This window comes from Colobus angolensis, unplaced genomic scaffold (assembly GCF_000951035.1).
Source record: "Colobus angolensis palliatus isolate OR3802 unplaced genomic scaffold, Cang.pa_1.0 Scaffold154, whole genome shotgun sequence".
Lineage (NCBI taxonomy): Eukaryota > Metazoa > Chordata > Mammalia > Primates > Cercopithecidae > Colobus > Colobus angolensis.
In genome coordinates this window covers 4501553-4519868 of record NW_012114644.1, presented here as the reverse complement: position 1 = coordinate 4519868, position 18316 = coordinate 4501553, and the positions used below count along the sequence as shown (strand labels likewise).

At 45.5% G+C, this 18316-nt stretch overlaps 1 protein-coding gene across 2 annotated transcripts in view; it reads right to left on the bottom strand.

Annotated features, from left to right (window-relative positions):
- The window catches only part of LOC105507867 (carcinoembryonic antigen-related cell adhesion molecule 3), a 108404-nt gene that overhangs the window by 45516 nt on the left and 44572 nt on the right, over positions 1–18316 (bottom strand). The window contains exons 7-11 of one of the 2 annotated variants that reach the window (XM_011936579.1): positions 11149–11427; positions 10453–10707; positions 6375–6491; positions 1423–2380; positions 1232–1375 (exon numbers count right to left, since the gene is read on the bottom strand). In XM_011936579.1, the coding sequence (XP_011791969.1) occupies positions 6415–6491; positions 10453–10707; positions 11149–11427 (611 nt within the window). In that variant the 3' untranslated portion in view covers positions 1232–1375; positions 1423–2380; positions 6375–6414. Of the gene's footprint in view, positions 1–1231; positions 1376–1422; positions 2381–6374; positions 6492–10452; positions 10708–11148; positions 11428–15718; positions 16079–16945; positions 17227–18316 lie in introns of those variants that run through there. The other variant, XM_011936581.1, reaches the window with a different exon arrangement.

The following is an 18316-nucleotide window of genomic DNA, read 5'->3' as shown; positions in this document are numbered from 1 at the left end:
CCCGGCTAATTTTTTGTATTTTTAGTAGGGACGGGGTTTCACTGTGTTAGCCAGGATGGTCTCGATCTCCTGACCTCGTGATCCACCCGCCTCAGCCTCCCAAAGTGCTGGGATTACAGGCATGAGCCGCTGCGCCCGGCCAAGGACCTCTTGTTCTAAACAGACCTCCCCATATAAATAATATGGGCTTTCTTGAGTGGATAGCAGACTCCATCACAAGACCATTCCAGCAGAATCATGAGAAAATGGGTAGTTGGCTTCTTTGCTAACTGGTAGGGTAGACTAGACTGTGTAAGTCGCTGCAGAGAAAGAAGATGAAGGAGCAGATGGGTGAGGATGAAAGAAACGGGATGTTAAAAGGAAGGGACTGAAAGGAATGTTTACCGAGGGCTCATCAGGTACAGGCTCTGTGACTAATACCTTACACATCTTAATTTACTCTTGCACTGTCATTTTCTGATACAGTAAGAATCATCCTTGTGCTGCAAATGAGAAGAGGCTGTGGGAGGTGAAGTGAGTGGTCCAGGATCATCTAGGCAGTTCATAGCAGAGCTGGTGTGTTTCACCTTGAAGTTTGTGCTCTGGCCTGTGATTCAGACAGCAAAGTGAGACGTAGAAGGCAGGCAAAGCACATTTTTGTTGTGGGTGATGTTTATGAAAGTTACTTGTGTTAGGCAGAATAATGATCTCCTAAAAATGTCCATATCCTAATCCCTGGAACATGTGCATGTTACTTTATTTGGCAAAAAGACTTTGCAGATAAGATAAAGTTAAGGATCTTGAGATGGGAGGTTATTCTGGATAATCTGGGTGGGCTCAGTGTAATCAGAAGGGCCCTTGGAAGTGAGAGAGGAAGGCAGAAGGGTCAGGGAGAGAATGATGCAGCCAGAGAGACTCCACTGCCCATCGCTGGCTGTGAACCCACGTCAGGAGACATAATTACAACAAATTTAGTTATAGATCTAATTGGCTTTTATTTGTGACTTATGAATTAAGGCAGCTCCACTCTACAAGTACAGTAATAGCTCCCCCTGGGCAATACAATAAAAGAACAGTGGATTTTGTCAAATCAGAACAAGGAAACAGAACCACAGAAATAAGTACATTGGTTAACATCACATTACTTCACATTACTTTTTTGTAAAAGTTAAAGTAGAGGGGACCCCCGTAGTATGCTAACTCAAGTAAACTGGAATCTCCTGGTTTTTTGTTTTTTTTTAATTGATCTGTTTTGGATCTATCTGCTTCCTTAAAATTTCAGTTGGAGTATGTAGCATTTAGCATGACTGGCCCTATGCGCTCACCTAGGTGACAGTGTGACCAAACCTTAAAGCATTAGTGCTATTATAAGTTACCACCATTTGGGGCTTTTATCCTTCATAGGTTTTTTTTTTTTTTTTAATACTTTAAGTTCTAGGGTACCTTCATAGGTTAGGATGTTCTCCTGATGACGCATTTCTTTGAGTTTTGTAATTTCAGCCAAAGAGAGACCATTCACTGTTTGGTGGCTGGCTACATACAAACATTTAAAGCTTTTAGAGATTACACTACACCAGGGAGTATGACTACTAGTATGACTATTAGGAGGGTAGTACCAAGAGTTGGATAGGCAAGGTGCAAACCAACTAAAATAGAATAAAGAACGAGCCCGACGAGTCTAGCCATTTTAACCAAGCAGCACATTTGTTAATTTCTACAACTTAGTCTCAGTGATACCCATTGTATTTAGCCAAGTTCAACAAGAAGTGTCAGAAACTGCACAGACTCCTCCCTGTTCAGTTGGTAGGGAGCAATTCTGTTATTTGGCATTGCATGGCTGGGTTAAACTAAAACAGGGAGTGAGAACAGGTGAGTCTAGAAGTCCAACTCTGAAAAGGACCCCACTGTACATTTGAAAAAACAGTTGTGTTAAAGATGCTGCTAATGTCAGCCATTGGGTGGACTAAAGGATCTTTTACGTAAAACGCTGGGATTGACAAGATAGATTTGACACTCTGTTAAGTCACCCTCTGAAGCTACTTCTTGTGATTACTAATGACAGCATTATCCTGCCAAGCAAAAGAGGCAGGCATAAGCAAGGACAAATTAAAAGGGGTAAGAGCCTTATCATGATGGGGAGTCTTGTTTGACATCTTGGGAAAAGCTGTCCACAGCATGAAGTTGTCAATTTCTTGTCGTGGTTTGCAGTTTGAGTGTCTCTAGTTACATGAAGTCTCTGAGTGGCCCACACCTCAGGCATGAAGGTTTTCCCTTTAAATTTCCATTGAGCTGTCCATCTCCAGCATATAGGGCTTCAGGAACAGAGCAGACCTTGTTCTTAGTGGTTCCATGGGATAAAATGGGATTAGAGGAGCTAGAAGAATTCAGGGTCCAGTCCAATCTACAGGATAATGAAAACTAAAAAACAATAAGCAGAGCTGTGATGTCGTAACAGATGTACTATAGTTTTTTTCAACATATTTTTTCTCTTCGTAGGCATCTCTTTTTCTACCAAAGATAATCCCAGTAAGACATATTTGTTTTCCAAATAAGTTTAGTCTAATCAAACTTGGCCTCATTCTTTTTTTTTTTTTTTTTGAGACGGAGTCTCGCTCTGTCACCCAGGCTGGAGTGCAATGGCCAGATCTTGGCTCACTGCAAGCTCCGCCTCCCGGGTTTACGCCATTCTCCTGCCTCAGCCTCCTGAGTAGCTGGGACTATAGGCGCCTGCCACTTCGCCTGGCTAGTTTTTTGTATTTTTTGGTAGAGACGGGGTTTCACCGTGTTAGCCAGGATGGTCTCAATCTCCAGACCTCGTGATCCGCCCATCTCGGTCTCCCAAAGTGCTGGGATTACAGGCCTGAGCCACTGCGCTCGGCCACCTCATTCTTTATATAAGTGCAGCAAGAGTAGCAGTTGACTACATCGTCTTTTTTTTTTTGAGATGGAATCTTACCCTGTTGCCCAGGTTGAAGCGCAGCTTACTGCAACCTTTGCCTCCCAGGTTCAAGCAATTCTCCTTGAATAGGAGTATAGGCCTATGTATGGGCCTATTTACGCACATGAATAGTACAGGCCTATGTATGCACTTCCAGGCTGGAGTGCAGCTCACTGCAACCTCCACCTCCTGGATTCAAGCAATTCTCCTATCTCAGTCTCCTGAGTAGCTGGGATTACAGGCGCCCGCCACCACACCCAGCTTTTTTTCTTTTCTTTTTTTTTTGTATTTTTAGTAGAGACGAGATTTCACCATGTTGGCCAGGCTGGTCTTGAACTCCTGATCTCATGATTCACCCACCTTGGCCTTCCAAAGCACTGGGATTACAGGTGTGAGCCCCTGTGCCCAGCCTGGAGCCTTTTTAAGTTTGCTTTACTGGAAGTTTTTATAAGGAATCTCAGATTAAACTTTTAGAAACCTCTTGACACGAGGAAGCCAAACCAGGGTGACTTCAGACTTTGCCAGCAGTGCCTATGGGTTCATTTATGTACATTCCCAAATATAACATCCCAATCAAAGCCTGGGTAATATAACCAGTGATTTCAAATGTAGCCTGTTATAAAAGGAGCAGATTTTTGTTGAGCAAATAACGATATTATTATATTTATTTGATATAAATATTAATTAACATTATAATTAATCATTAAATAATCATTAATTATTAATAAAATTAAGCAATCTTTAACTAATAACCACTAAATAAATATTAATAACAATTATTTTATAGCAATTAATATTAATAACTATATTTATTGTGCAAATAAAGATATTATTATAAAAATATAAATGTTCATGAATAATTTCCAAATTCTGGAACAGGTAGGGAGAAAATGTAGATGTTTCAATTTTTGTTCACAAAAGTCTACTTTACCAAATTGCTGAAAACTGTAAATAGCTTAAAAGAAAAAATGTTTCCTGAAATCTGGGCAACAAAACACTTAAAGAATCCACAAAATTTCAAATAAAAAATCATGAAAATATTATTTTCATTGCTATCATTTAGTCCTATGAAATTAATTATTTTCTCTGCTTGCTCTTGGCTGTCAGTTTCATGAAGCTCTCAGTTTGTAAAAATTTTGCAAATTCTTAAATAGTCCAATGGTATGATTTTAATGTTATCAGAAACTTGTATTCAAGACTACATGTCAGAGTGTTTTCTGTAAATATCCTCAATGAAGAAGAAATTTTGGATGGTAGCTGATTGCAAATGCTTTAAGGAAGAATCAAAACAATTGTTGGGGCCTGGGCGCGGTGGTTCATGCCTGTAATCCCAGCATTTTGGGAGGCTGAGGCAGGCAGATCACTTGAGGTTGGGAGTTTGAGACCAGCCTTATCACCATGGAGAAACCCCATCTCTACTAAAAATAGAAAATCAGCCAGGCATGGTGGCACATGCCTGTAATCCCAGCTACTCGGGAGGCTGAGGCAGGAGAATCGCTTGAACACAGGAGGCAGAGGTTGTGGTGAGCCGAAATCATGCCGTTGCATTTCAGCCTGGGCAACAAGAGTGAAACTCCATCTCAAAACAAAAACAAAAACAACCCCCCCCAAACAAAACAAAACAAAAAACAATTGTTGTGAATGACAAAGATTGAAAATGAGTATGGTTAAACATCTGATGCTGATGAGAGTTCATTATGATAAGAATGCCTCTCCCATAGACACTTACTTCTGTGACATATGACGTTATGGCTTATAACCTATTACATTTCTGGGAATCTCTTATAATTTTTGGAACACTCACATCAATAACATATCCATAAATATAACTTAGAGAAGGGTTAGCATCACTTATCATTTGACAGTGCTTCCCATATAATGAAACATATCAAATAAGGCGGCTTTTCCATTTAGTTTCTGTTTCTCAATTAGATTACTGAATTCTTGGTGGAGCCCATTAATAGATAAGGCTAACAAAGTATAGGCCTATGTATGTTGAAAAAGCTCCAGAGGCAATTCTAATCTTCCTAGCTGAAAACCATGAGTTTAGCCCCAAGTCCTACCTATTAGAACAGGGGTCCTCCATCCTGGCTACACATTAGTAGCATCTGGAGAGGCTTAAAAATTACCAGTGCCTGGGTCCCACTCCAGACCAGTAGATCAGAGATGGCTGGGGCTTGAGCATCCATTTTTAAAAATGTTTCTAAGTGATTCCAATGTGTAGCTATATTTCCCATCAGATTTCTCTGATTTCTTGTGGCCTTCACTCCTTTCTACTTTGGTATCATGATTCTTTTTCAGGTCTTATCTCATGTCTTGGGCTTTATGTTCCCTGGGGATAGGGACCTTGCCTTCTTCATTTCTGTGTCTGTTATGAACACATGATTTGATCGTCAGGAAAAGGTTCTCAGTCACATGCAGGATGTGTCTGAGGTTCACATGTTAATCCTACACAGTGTTTGTTTTCCATGAAATAAGAGGTTGCTTGTGATGAAGGGTGTGGGTAAGTCCACAGTGCGGGTGGTGGAGGGGAGATCACCCTGTTTTTAGGTGTAACCCTGAAACTAAGAATTCTATGTGCATCTGGGGTAAAGGGGCAGGGATGTGTAGAGAGTCAGATTCTAGTTAAGATAGAGGAATTACACTGGGAAGCAGAGGTAAAGAGAAGAAATTTGAACTTATCTAGTAGGCCAGAGCAGGCCCCTTTGGCTTCTTCTTTTTCTTTTTTTTTGTTTTTTGAGACAGAGTCACACTCTGTGCAGTGGCGTGATCTCGGCTCACTGCAAGCTCTGCCTCCCAGGTTCACACCATTCTCCTGCCTCAGCCTCCCGGGTAGCTGGGACTACAGGCGCCCGCCACCTCGCCCGGCTAATTTTTGTGTGTGTGTATATATATATATATATATTTATTTTAGTAGAGACAGGGTTTCACCATGTTAGCCAGGATAGTCTCGTTCTCCTGACCTCGTGATCCACCTGCCTCGGCCTCCCAAAGTGCTGGGATTACAGGCGTGAGCCACTGCGCCCGGCCCCCTTTGGCTTCTTAAGTAGGTGAGTGAACTAGATTTTAGGAAGGTAATGAGGCAGTCATATGCAAGAAAGATTCCAACCTTACAACAAGGGGTCAAGCAGGATGTTGAACAGTTATTGGGGTTTATGGGAATGGAGAGAACGACACAAGTGAGCGATGTTAAAACATGACGAAGAGGCTTTGACAATGTATTGACTCTAAGAAGCAAATTAACTAAGGCTGGGGATAATTATGTCTAAGAGACAGTGGGGTCCAGGGAGCATGCAGACCAGGAAAAAAGAGACCGGCAGGAATTAGTGGGAGAAGCAGAAATTTAGAGGTAGAAGGAGGAGATCCAGTCCCAGATATAAGTGAAGAAGTTTCTTCCCTTTCCCAAGTATGGTGGTCAGCCCTGCAGGAAACATGACAAGAGGAAAGGCCATCATACCTGCCAGTCTTCCTAAAACACCGAAAATACACCACAGCTGCTATATCAGAGCCACCCTGGCCAGCACTCCAATCATGATGCTGACAGTGGCCACAGCTGAGAGGCCAGGAGCACTTCCTTGTGGGAAGAAAAGAGAAGGAATGAAGGTGATGTTATTCTACAGTGGGGTGCCCCACGAACCAGCTGTCAACATGAAGTAGTCTCGACTTGTTTCTTCAATGAATACACTAGTTTTGTGGGAAGGTTGCAATTTTTTCTCTCTCACCATGTTTCTAGGTTGGTGATCAGTCTTCTGTTAATTTCAGCCTGGTCTTTCTGCACTCGGACATTTTTGAAGGCTTTTAAAATTTGAGAAAGTCTGATTGCTGCTTTTGCATGTCGTTAGAACTTTCTATATTTTTATGGTTGCATCTTTTTATCAGTGTCTCAGTTGTGGCAGCCATGAATAAGAGTCTGTTGGATCTCCATGGCAGGGATTTGATTGACAGAAGGCCCAGGCTAGTGCATTCTGAATTTACCATGTTCTTTGCACAGACAACTCACTTCTCATGGGCTCCCACCAGGAGAAAGCAAGCAAGCCCAGGTCTGTGAGACCCTGCTTCACTCTCATGGGTGAGGGGTTCAAGGACTCCCCAGCGGTCTTGGGGAAACTCAGAACTGCACCGCTATCTGAAACTTCCCTCCTTCTCTTTCTCCCTCTCAGGAATCAGATCTGCATCGTGGTCTAAGGGCTCTCTTAGGCTCTGCTCTCACTACTGCTCCACTTTCCCTCATGGCTGTTTTCCCTGGTGAATTATCTTGCACCTCTAATCCCATCTTGGCTGCATCTCAGTGGGTGAAAGCTAACATACCAGGCTTGATTCTTTGCAGGGTTTTTGCTCTCTCCCATGTTTAGCCAGTAACCATGTCCTAGTGGGTTTCCATTTGGTGCTTAGCCCTCACCAGTCAATAAAGGTGATGATTAATGCTATGTTAGCTGCTGTTGAGGGGCACGTCTTAGGTGCCAGGCCCTGTGCTAAATACTTAACCTGTATCTCATTTGATTTATACAATAACCCTCTTGGGTAGACATTATTTCCATTTTACAGATGAAAAGACAGAGGCTTAGAGTGATGAGAAAACTTATCCAAAGTCACACAATTAGTGACAAGTGGATTTAGAATTTGACTCTAGGACTACCTGACTTCAAGGTTAATGGTAACAGTAGTAATAATAATAGCTAATATTTATGAAACTTTTCTTTGTGTGTGGCATTTTGCTGAAGGCTTAATCAAATATTACATTAAATCTTCAAAACAATACTATGAAACAGGCATTGTTATTTCAATTTTCATTTTTTCCATCCATTTCCTAGTGATGAGAATTATTGTAATTTTCAGTTAAAGAATTGAAGGCTCAGAGAAGTTAAGAATCTTGTACAAGAAACTGACAGTGGTAAATACCTACATTAAGAGAGACCTCAGATCAACAACCTAACTTTACAAATTCAGGATATAGAAAAAGAACAGAATCGACCCAAAGATAGTTAATGAAGGAAACAATAAGAATTAGAATTGAAATAAATAAAACGGAGGCTAGAAAAACAATAAAGAAAGTCAATGAAACCAAAAGTTGGTTCTTCAAAACAGATCAACAAAATTGACAATCATTTACTAGGTTGATTAAGAATGAATTACTAAAATCAGAAATGAAAATGGGGGCATGGTGTCTCACACCTTTAATTCCAGCACCCTGGTAGGTCAAAGGAAGAGGATTGCTTGAGGTCAGAAGGTCATGACCAGCCTATGCAACATAACGTGACACAGTCTCTACAATTTTTTTTTTTAAACTAGCCAGGCATGATGCCACATACCTGTAGTCCCAGATACTCAGGAGGCTGAGGTAGGAGGATCACTTGAGCCCAGGGGGTTGAGCCTGTAAGTAAGCTATCATCAAGCCACTGCACTCCAGCCTGGGTTAGGTTACAGGATGAGACCTACTCTCAAAATAATTGATGACATTGCTACCAATTCTACAGAAATAATAAAGATTAAAAGAGTGCGGTAAATAATTGTATGCCAACAAATTGGATAACCTAGATGAAATGGGTAAATTCCTGGGAACACACAAAAAAATCTGAATAGACCTATAATTAGTAATAAGATTTAGCCAGTAAAAGCATTTGACAAAATTCAACATTCTTTTATAAATAAAAACACTCTGTGAATGGAAGGAAACCACCTCGACATAATAGAGGCAAACTCAATGGAGAAAGACTGAAAGCTTTCCCTGTAAGAGCAGGAACAAGACAAGGATGCCTGCTTTCACCACTTCTCTTCAACATAGTATTTAAAGTCCTAGCTGGAGAAACTAGGCAAAAAACAAACAAACAAACAAACAAACAAACAAACAGGCATCCAAATCGGAAAGAAGTAAAATTATCTCTGTTCGCAGATAACTTAAACTTATATGTAGAAAACTCTACAGGGTTGGAGTTGTTGCTGGTGATGTAGGGCTTGGGCAGCTCCGCTGTGCAGACAACAGAGAGAAGATTGCCCTGTGTGGCACCTTCGATTCCTCTGCAGGCATCTTTGAATCAGAGTTGGCATCTCCCTCCCCTCAGCGCACCCGAGTTCTTAAGAGCCCAGGGCAGGTGTGTGTGTCAGAAGATGGATGCATGACGATCTGAGGGCTCAGAGATCATGAGGCCACCTGCTTTGTGTGGGAGAAGCACAGACTTTCTCAACTGTGAATAGAGCAGAAGCATTGAGTCATGGGCAGACACAGGACTGAGAGCCACAGCCTCTGGCACCTCCCCTGTTTCCTCCCTGACTGGCTGACTGCCTGGTCTTTTGGAGTGCTACCTGGAACATGCAGGCGCTGTTTCTTTCAGCTGCACAGTCCCACACCACCCAGCCAACATGTGTTTTTTCTGAGGCTTTGCTATTTAAGGACATCCTGGAGATGAGTGATGATGGGGAGGGGGGTTTGAGCAGCAGACCAGAAGCAAGTCTAGAGGTGAGTTCAGGTGTCAGGCTGTGGGTCACAGGTGGGGCAGCTCTGCCCAGGAGTTTGATGGGAACAGAGAGAGTTTCATTTTGGGAGGAAGAAAAGAGTTCTGTGGGTGGATGGTGGTGATGGTAGCAGAACAATGGGAATGTGCTTAATACTACGGACCTGCACTTGTGGAAGGGTTAAAATGGTAAGTCCTATGTTAGATATATAGGGGCTGGTAGTCTTACCCTCTCTATAAATACACACTTTTTGGCACTGCCCCTTCCCTGCCATGCAGAGTCCCCAAGGCTGAATCTCCCTATGTCTCCAAGTGTGCATCACTTGCTGTCCTCTGTGCTGTGTCCCATGTGCTGTGCCCACAGCCTTATACAGCCAGTGACTTCAGAGCCAGGACACAGCTCAGGAGTCTGCCCTGAGGCTCCATGTCTTCCCACTTGCCTGCAGCCTGATCCAGGGGAGGCTTTGGTGTTGATTAGCAGCTTTATTTAGCCTGATTCAGGACAGACACCTGGGCACCTTCTCCATATGCCCTGGTTCCACCTTAGGTGGCTTCAGGGCAGGGTCAGTCAGTCACTGGGGGCCAGAGTTTGAGCTTTTCCTCCATCATCCAAGGGGCTTCCTCTTCTCATTTGAGGAAAAAGTGTGAGCTCATTTCAAAGCCTCCTTGTCCCTTGTAGCTTACGGAGTAGGTAAAAGAACACAAAGAAGTGACAGAAAGGGAACTGTTGGTGACAGAGAGCAGCAACTTGACCCTGAGGACTCTTCCTCCTTTTTCCTCTGTGAAGCCCCTTTTACTACACAGGACTCAGGGCCGAGGGAGCCCCCTCCTTTCATTGCAGGATGGACCCAAAGTCAGATATGAGAAACCAGAAAACAAAAACAACAACAAACAAACAAACAAACAAACAAACAAAAACAAGGGGAAGAGAATCTGCAGAGGTGAACTGGGAGGGTTCAGGGGAGAATTTGGGATTTGCTTGTGCCCCTTGGACACAGGTTGGGAAAGAAAATTTCTTCCTGGCTCTTCTCTGAGAGCCACACTCCACCTGAAAATGTGATGCCAGTGCTTCGTGGATCTACTTACCAGAGACTGTGATCATCATGACTGTGGTCCTATTGAGGCCAGTGGCTGAGTTATGGGCTTGGCACATATAGGATCCGCTATTATTCACAGTGATGTTGGCGATAAAGAGCTCTTGTGTGGATTGCTGGAACATCCCATTGACAAACCAAGAGTACTGTGCAGCTGGATTAGAGGCTGCGTGGCAGGAGAGGTTCAGATTTTCCCCTGGACGGTAATTGGAGTTTGAGGGGGAAATGGTGGGGACATCTGGGCCATCTGGAGGAAAAAGAATAAAGCCACAGATGATGTCGTCAGAGGGAAGCGTAAGTCCCTGGTCTGTGGAAGGGCCACAGTGTCCCCCTGAGCCATGTCACAACCCTGAAGTCTCAACCAAATCCCCGCTATGTCCCCTGAGCCAACGTCTGAGACCTTCACCTGCTTCTCCCATCAGAAAATGTGAACCCTGAGCCTTAAGGACATCATGGAGATGAGTGATGATGGGAATGGGTGTTTGAGTAGAAGTAGCAGAGGAGACAGCCCCTCACCTCCTATTCTTGGTCAAGGCCTGGTCTGCCCAGGTTTACTCAGGGCAGGAAGTCATGGCAAGCCTGGGTGAGGGTCTGAGTGCTTAGACCTGAGAGGGACCGAGAGGCCTGGACTCTGGCTGTGTGGATTTGGGCGGGGGCCTCGGGCCACAGAGGAACAGAAGATACTCACAGAGGACATTCAGGATGACTGGGTCACTGAGGTTGGCACTCACTGGGTTCTGTATTTCACATTTGTAGGCTCCTGCATCATTCCTTTTGACGCTGAGTAGAGTGAGGGTCCTGTTACCATTGGACAGCTGCAGCCTGGGACTGACCGGGAGGCTCTGATTGTTTACCCACCACAGGTAGGTTGTGCTATGAATGTCAGGTTCACAGGTGAAAGCTACAGCATCCTTGTCCTCCACGGGGTTGGAGTTGTTGCTGGTGATGTAGGGCTGGGGCAGCTCCGCTGTGCAGAGAACAGAGAGATTGCCCTGTGTGGCACCTGTGATTCCTCCACAGTCATCTTTCAATCAGAGTTGACATCTCTCATCTCTCAGCCCCCTTGAGTCCTTAAAAGCCCATGGCAGGTGTATGTGTCACACCACAGATGCATGATGATCTGAGGGCTGAGATTGTGTCAGACCACCTGCTCTGTGTGGGAGAAGCACAGTCTTTCTCAAGTGTGAATTGAGCAGCAGCACTGGGTCATGGACAGACACAGGACCTGGGGTCACAGCCCCTTGTGCTTCTTCTGGTTTCTCCCTCACCAACTGCCTGCCTGGCTTCCCTTGGGGTCTTCACCTGAAACATTCAGGTGCTGGGTCTTTTCAAGCTTTAGTCCTACTTTGCCCCCCCGGCTGTATTTTCTGTGTGGCTTCCTCTTCTAAGGACATTCTAGAGATGGGTGACGATGGGACTTCTTACTGTTCTTAAACCCCGAGGATACTGTTCAGCCTGGCCGAGGATTGGATGTTTCAGCAGAATTAACACAGGGGACACCAGGGGCAAGCCTGGAGGTCCGTTCAGTCATCAGGCAGTGGAACCACAAGGTGGGGCAGTTTTCCCAGGTGTTTAATAATGACTGACTTGAGCCTGTGACCCCTAAAGACAGAGCAGAATTCAGAGAATGATCTAGAAGACAGTGAGGGGGACAGGTAGGAGCTGCCTGAATTTAATAGCAGAACCATGTTCCTTTTCTTTGACTTTAATGTTTCTTCTCCTCTGCGGAGGGCAGGTGAGGACTCTGTGGATCTCTCCATAAATACATGTGGATGTTTGCAAATGCAGAGCTGAGTGGTGGAAAGGGGGAGCATGAACTGCGGCAAATCTGACCCTCAAGGACCATGTGTGTTTGACAGATATGAGACAGAAATTTGGGAAGAAGTTTTGCAAATATTTTCTCCCATTGGACATTATGTTAAATGAAATAAGTCACTCACAGGACAGATACTTCGGGATTCCACTTTTATGAGGGGGCTAGAGTAGTCACACTCATGGAATCAGAGTAGAATGGTGATTGCCAGGGGTTGGGAGAGGCAGAATGGGGAGTTGGTCAATGGATGTGAACTTTCAGTTACACAGGATGAGGTTCTAGAGATTTGCTGTTCAGCTTGGTACCTATAGTTCATATGGACTGAGTATCACTTATGCATAAGGCTTAGGACCAAAAGTGTTTTGGATTTCTGATTGTTTTTGGATTTTTGAATATTTGCAGTAGACTTACCCGTTTAGCATCCTACATCTGAAAACCCAGAATCCAAAATGCTCCAGTGAGCATTTCTTTTCAGCATCATTTTAGTGGTCAAAAAGTGTTGGATTTGGGAGATTTCAGATTTTGGATTATTAGATTTGGGATGCTTGACCTGTAGTGCCGTAATTTGCTTTGAAAAATTTGTCAGGAGTTTAGACCTCATGTTATGTTCTGAATACAGTAAAAAATGAAAGAAATTTGGGGGAAACATTTAATTTTTTCCATAAGTGGAGATTGTTACTGATGGCCTAAAGATCGAAGATCAATTGCTAGAAGTAGTATTTTTCTTGATAACATACTAAGGGTTAGGTGTGCTGTAAATTCCAGTAGGATCACATTGTCCTCAAATGAAGATGCTGAAGTTGGTTTGAAATTAGCAACTCCCTGAGTAGAGAGAGGCACATGAGTCCTCTTAGGAGGATAGAACCAGTCAGATAGGAAGTCTTAGGTGTGTCAGTTACATAAAGGAAGGAACGATGCCAAATTAGAAGCAACATGTGTTATGTTAGTAAATTTAGAAAGAGCTCCCTGCCCCTAATTCCTGTGCAGAGTTAGGCAAACAGGGAAGGAGCCCAAAACAGTCATGTGAAATGCTTTCTTCATCTCCTGTTAACTTCAGAAAACACAATGAGAGTTTAAGTTCATCTAAACTGGGCAGAGTCTATGTGAGACTCCAGTGACTGGTGCACTTCTCAGTCCAAGGGATCCCACCTTATGACAATGGCATCATCACGAGGACGCAGGTGTATGTGGAATGGGCAGCAAACCCATCAGACAGCACCTGCCTGGCCGGCTTCACCTGGGGAAGGTCCTGGGGAATGGCTGGAGGATGTGAGCCTCACATCAAGATGAGTCTGGGAGTCAATGGGTGAAATTAGCCTCTGGGCCTTGGGGAAAGCAGACCTGTCATCCTGCCTCTGACCCCCTGGTGAGTCAGTAGAGACTGTATGGAGGAGTCGCTGAGTCGCTCATCCCTGTCCCATGGCCTGTTCCACATGTCAGCCTCACCAGGGGAAAGAGCCCTGTTATGGGGACACAGTGGAAGCTCGTTCCCCTGGTGACCCGCGGACAGTGGCTTGCGAGGGACCTGGCAGGGGTGGCTGCTCCAGCTGATTTCTGTGCCTTCCCTGTTGCCTGGGAGGTGGGCCAGGACACAGTGTGAGCAGGAAGGGAACAGGACAGTCAGCCTTGTTAGAGGGGCTTTCTGGAGAAGGCCTAAGAGTGGAGGAAGCTGTGCAGGGCAGGGCATCCCAGCTAGAATGAAAGAGGAGGGGGCGGAAATGAGGGACACAGAGGAGCAGAAAGAGCCAGAGATACCTATGGCAGTGAGCAGTGGTGGCTACAGTAGCCTGAGAGACCCCAGGGACCAGGAGCCTCTTGGCTGCCCCAGGCCAGGACCAGAGAGACCTGAAAACCCTCTAATGACCAAGGAACCCCAGAGTCACATGAGATGGGGTAGGTTTAGGGACAGGGGTTCAGAGGGATGGAATATGGGTTTCAGCCCCTGAGGGACAAGAAACAGGTATGGCCAGAACCTCATAGGATTCTGCATCCAGGAACTGGTCTCTAAAGAGGTTATGAATCCTTTTTTCATTCCTTCTTCCTTTCTTCCCTTCTTCATGAGAGAACTCCTGAGTGAGTGTGTGTCTCACTTTGGGCCTGTGCTGGTGTAGGGTGTGAGTGGGGAGAGAAAGCAAAGTCCTCTCCTTTATCCTCCCATGTGAACGACACCAACACATTGGGAAACACAGGATTTCAGGTGCAGTGAGGGGACTGTGGATCGGAGGGAGAGACCTGGACGATCCCAGCACTGACTCTGTTATTTGAGGCAGGTGATTTAGTTCTAGAGTAAAACTGATTAATTCTCTGTTTGCTTCTTACTTTCCAGACCAGAATCTCCACTTCTGAGCTGTGGATGCACAAGACAAAAGGAAGTGAACCCATGACTGGTCTCAGGTCTGCAAATGCCTAACAACAAATAGCCCCACCCACCCCCGGTTGAGGAGAGGAGGGGGTTCTGGCTGCAGACAGACCTCATATGTCTCTAATCTGCCGCCTATGGCCTGTGTGACCCTTTTAGTGATTGTCTCCCTGTGCCTCAATTTCCTTTCAATAAGTAGGATAAGTGCTATTTGGCTGTGAGGTTGTGAGTTAACCTCAAAATATTTACAATCACTTGATCTCAGCTCTGCACAGAGGAGCTGCCCAAGTGAACAGCATCTATGATTATTTGCTTCCAAGAGAGAGGGCCCCTGGGCCTGATCCGTGGCGGACATGGAGCTGCCGGGAGCATCCTCTCTTCTCTGTTTCTCCCCTTGGGGACTCTGAACTTCCCAGGGAGTCACCTATGTCCCCTAGGGCAGTAGGCTCATGCCCTAGTAATTTTTTCCATCTGTCCTTTCCATGCTGAGCCTCAAGTGAAGGAGGAGGCCCTATCCTTGGCTAGATGAGGCTCTGGGGTGCTCGACCCTGGCTGGTGACCAACTCCAGGAGTCATGGCCCTTGGATAGCTCACATCCTTGCTCCCAGCCAGCCCTGCCCAAGAGGCCACCACACAGCCCTAGCACAGACTCCCTAGGATTACCTGGAGTCAGGAACCAGGGACAGGGCTTTGTACAGGGGCTCAGTTCCGGGAAGAGTTGAGCTTCTCATGAGGATCCCAGGGGTCCCCCCTCAGGCCAGGCCCTGACCCAGTTCTCCAGAGTCTTTCTCAGAGTCAGGTCCATGGGGAGACCATGGGGTGCTTGGCTGACACTGACCTGCCCCTGCTGAGTCCCCCCATCAGACTGTCCTTCCTCTGCAGTGAGTGTCTGCAGGGTCTGGATGCAGGAAAAGAATTCTGATCTGTGGAAGTTTGTCTCCCCCATGTGTGTTCTGCACTAAATGTCCAAACCCTAATATAGGATGTAATGCAGACAGGGACACAGGCACAGCCCAGGCCTGACAATCCGGTATGTGGGAAGTAGAACTGATCCCCAACTCCCAGAGGTCATGGGAAATCACTCACGGTATACCCAGAACCAGCCAGTTGCTTCTTCATTCACAAGATCTTCCTTTATGGCTTGTAGGGTGTAGGATCCGGTGTCATTCTGGGTGACGTTCTGGATCAGCAGGGATGCATTGGAGTATACTGTCTCTCGGCCGCTGTGTGCGGGCCCTGGGGTAGTTTGTTGAGTTCCCATTACATATGCTACAATTAGACGTTTGTTATCTACTCTTTCCCCTTTGTACCAGCTGAAGCCTAAAGTATTCTGGGGCAGATTGTGAGCAAGTAGAAGAACCTCCTTCCCCTCTGCGACATTGAACGGCCTGGATTCAATAGTGAGCTGGGCAGTGGTGGGCGGGTTCCAGAAGGTTAGAAGTGAGGCTAGGAGAGAGGAGAGAGCATCGGTCAATATTGGGACCTATGCATTAGGGTGGAAAAACGGGGCCCTGGGTCCTGAGCAGGTCTCTCCACCCCTCCACCTTGGAGCATGTGTGTGTGTGTGTGTGTGTGTGTGTGTCTGTCTGTCCTACTGGGTCAAAGTCAGCAGTGTGACCCCCACCCATTCCTTCAGCACCTCTGACCTTGGCATTTTCCTGTGTGGAATCCTCTTCCCCAGGGATCTGCACGGCTCCCTCCCCACTGGCCTCAGGTCCTGCTCACATCAGGGCGTCTTAGGGAGACCCCTCCCCTGACACTTCCTCTAGAGACCCTGGGTCTTTTCTTTCTGACTTTTCCCTGCTCTGTTCCCTCCAGGGCTCTTGTCAACACCTGACCTCGCATTCTAGATCTCTTTGCCTGTGATTTTTCCTCTTCTTGACAGCATGAGCTCTGTGATGACTGAGACTTGTCTGATGTTTGTTGTATGCCATTGACTAAAATTGATTGCAAATACTTGTGAATCAGTTAATGAGTGTACCTCGTGGTTATTTTTCAACCTCTGATTGGTGAGTAAGGGCAGTGTTTACTGCCCTGGTTATATTTTTATTTGGAGTGTAACCCTGATGCAGTTCTGATTTCTATCATTTTTCAAATTGTAGTGACCAATGATGATTAACTTGGAAAACATGATCAATTGATTTTCCTCCTTTTTTATCAATCTCAGTTTAGTGCGACTTTCACCCCGTCCCTCTCTGGTGTTCTGTGTCCTCAGAAGCCCTCTGTTCCCTCTCAGAGCCCCGTCCTCCCCAGGAGCTCCCAGCCAGTCTGTGCTCCCTCCTCCCATCCACTCCCAGGGAGTCCTCCCCTCACCTGTGACCACGACCTCCTTCCAGGGGATACACATTCTGCAGGGAGGGGCTGAGGGGGGCCCCATGGTCTCTGCTGTCTTCTCTGTCCTCCTCTGTGTAGAGGAGCTTGAACTCCAGGAATGCTCTAGTCAGGGCTACTGTGACTGTTGGCTCTGCTGTGCTTCCTCCTTCTGTGCTGAGGCTCCTCTCAGGGCAGGAGCATTTCCCAGGGTCACGTGGGTTATGGGTGCGGTCTCTGTTCAGGAATCCTCTATCCCCTCCCCTCTCATTTCTGTCTCTTTTGTCCCTCCTCCTCTTCCCCTTCTGTTTGTATTCAGTTCTCCAGAAGACGCTCTGAGAAGCAAGCGTGTTTGGACCCCTGTTCCATAACACGACGACCCGCCCTCCCCAGCGCAGACCTCTGCTGTGTCTGGGCCTTCGGTCTGTCAGCACCACACAGAGAGTCCCCGGGGTCCTCAAACCTGGTGTTATTTTCTCTGTGACAGAGAAACCCCTCTATGTGTGCTGGATGTTGCTAGTGTTCTCACATGTCTGGGAAGGTTGGATTTACTCCAAGCAAGGAGGTCACAGGGATGTTTGGGGTCCTAGAAGTGGACACATCTAGGGCTAAAGCCCGGGTCTAAGATTCTGAGTCATTCTTTCTGCACCTCTATGTGACCCTAATTTCCTGGGAGTAACTGAGAATGAAGCTGCACGGTGCTGTAGTATTATGTCATCCAGACACCAGACATTTCTAGACCAACTTTATGATTTTCTCTATAGTGTTACCACCTTTATTGTTATTTAATTCATATTTTTTATAATTAAATTTAGTTTACAAAACATCCTTGTCTTAGCAGGGCTCAGTGGCTCACACCTGTGATCCCAGCTACTCAAGAGGTTAAGGTGAGAGGATGACCTGAGGCCAGGAGCTGAAGACAAAGTATTTTTGTCTTACACAATACTGTCCATGAAATTAGAGGTTTGATGTGTGCTTATTTTTTTTTCCTATCATGTATTAAAATAAACATAGTTAAACTTAAACAAAGTTTATGTTTCACCTAGAATCAGTTTTGGGAAACGCTTATATAGTGACATAAGCATGGAATTTATATCCAGATAGACCTGGGCTCAGCTACTGGCTCTGTCACTTAACTACGTTGACTTGAACAAGTCACTTGGCTTCTTTGATTCTTGAAACCCCGATTTGTAAAATCCACCCTCCAGAGTTTTTGGGAATAAGTGAGCTGCTGTGGGAGCCCAGTGCCCAGGCAGGTGTTGAGTACATGATGGTTATCCTTGCGATTATTGCTGTAGAATTCTGGTTGTTTTCCAAAGACAGTATCTATGCTGGAATATTGGGATGTGGCTTTCTGCTAATGTGCATGTGTGA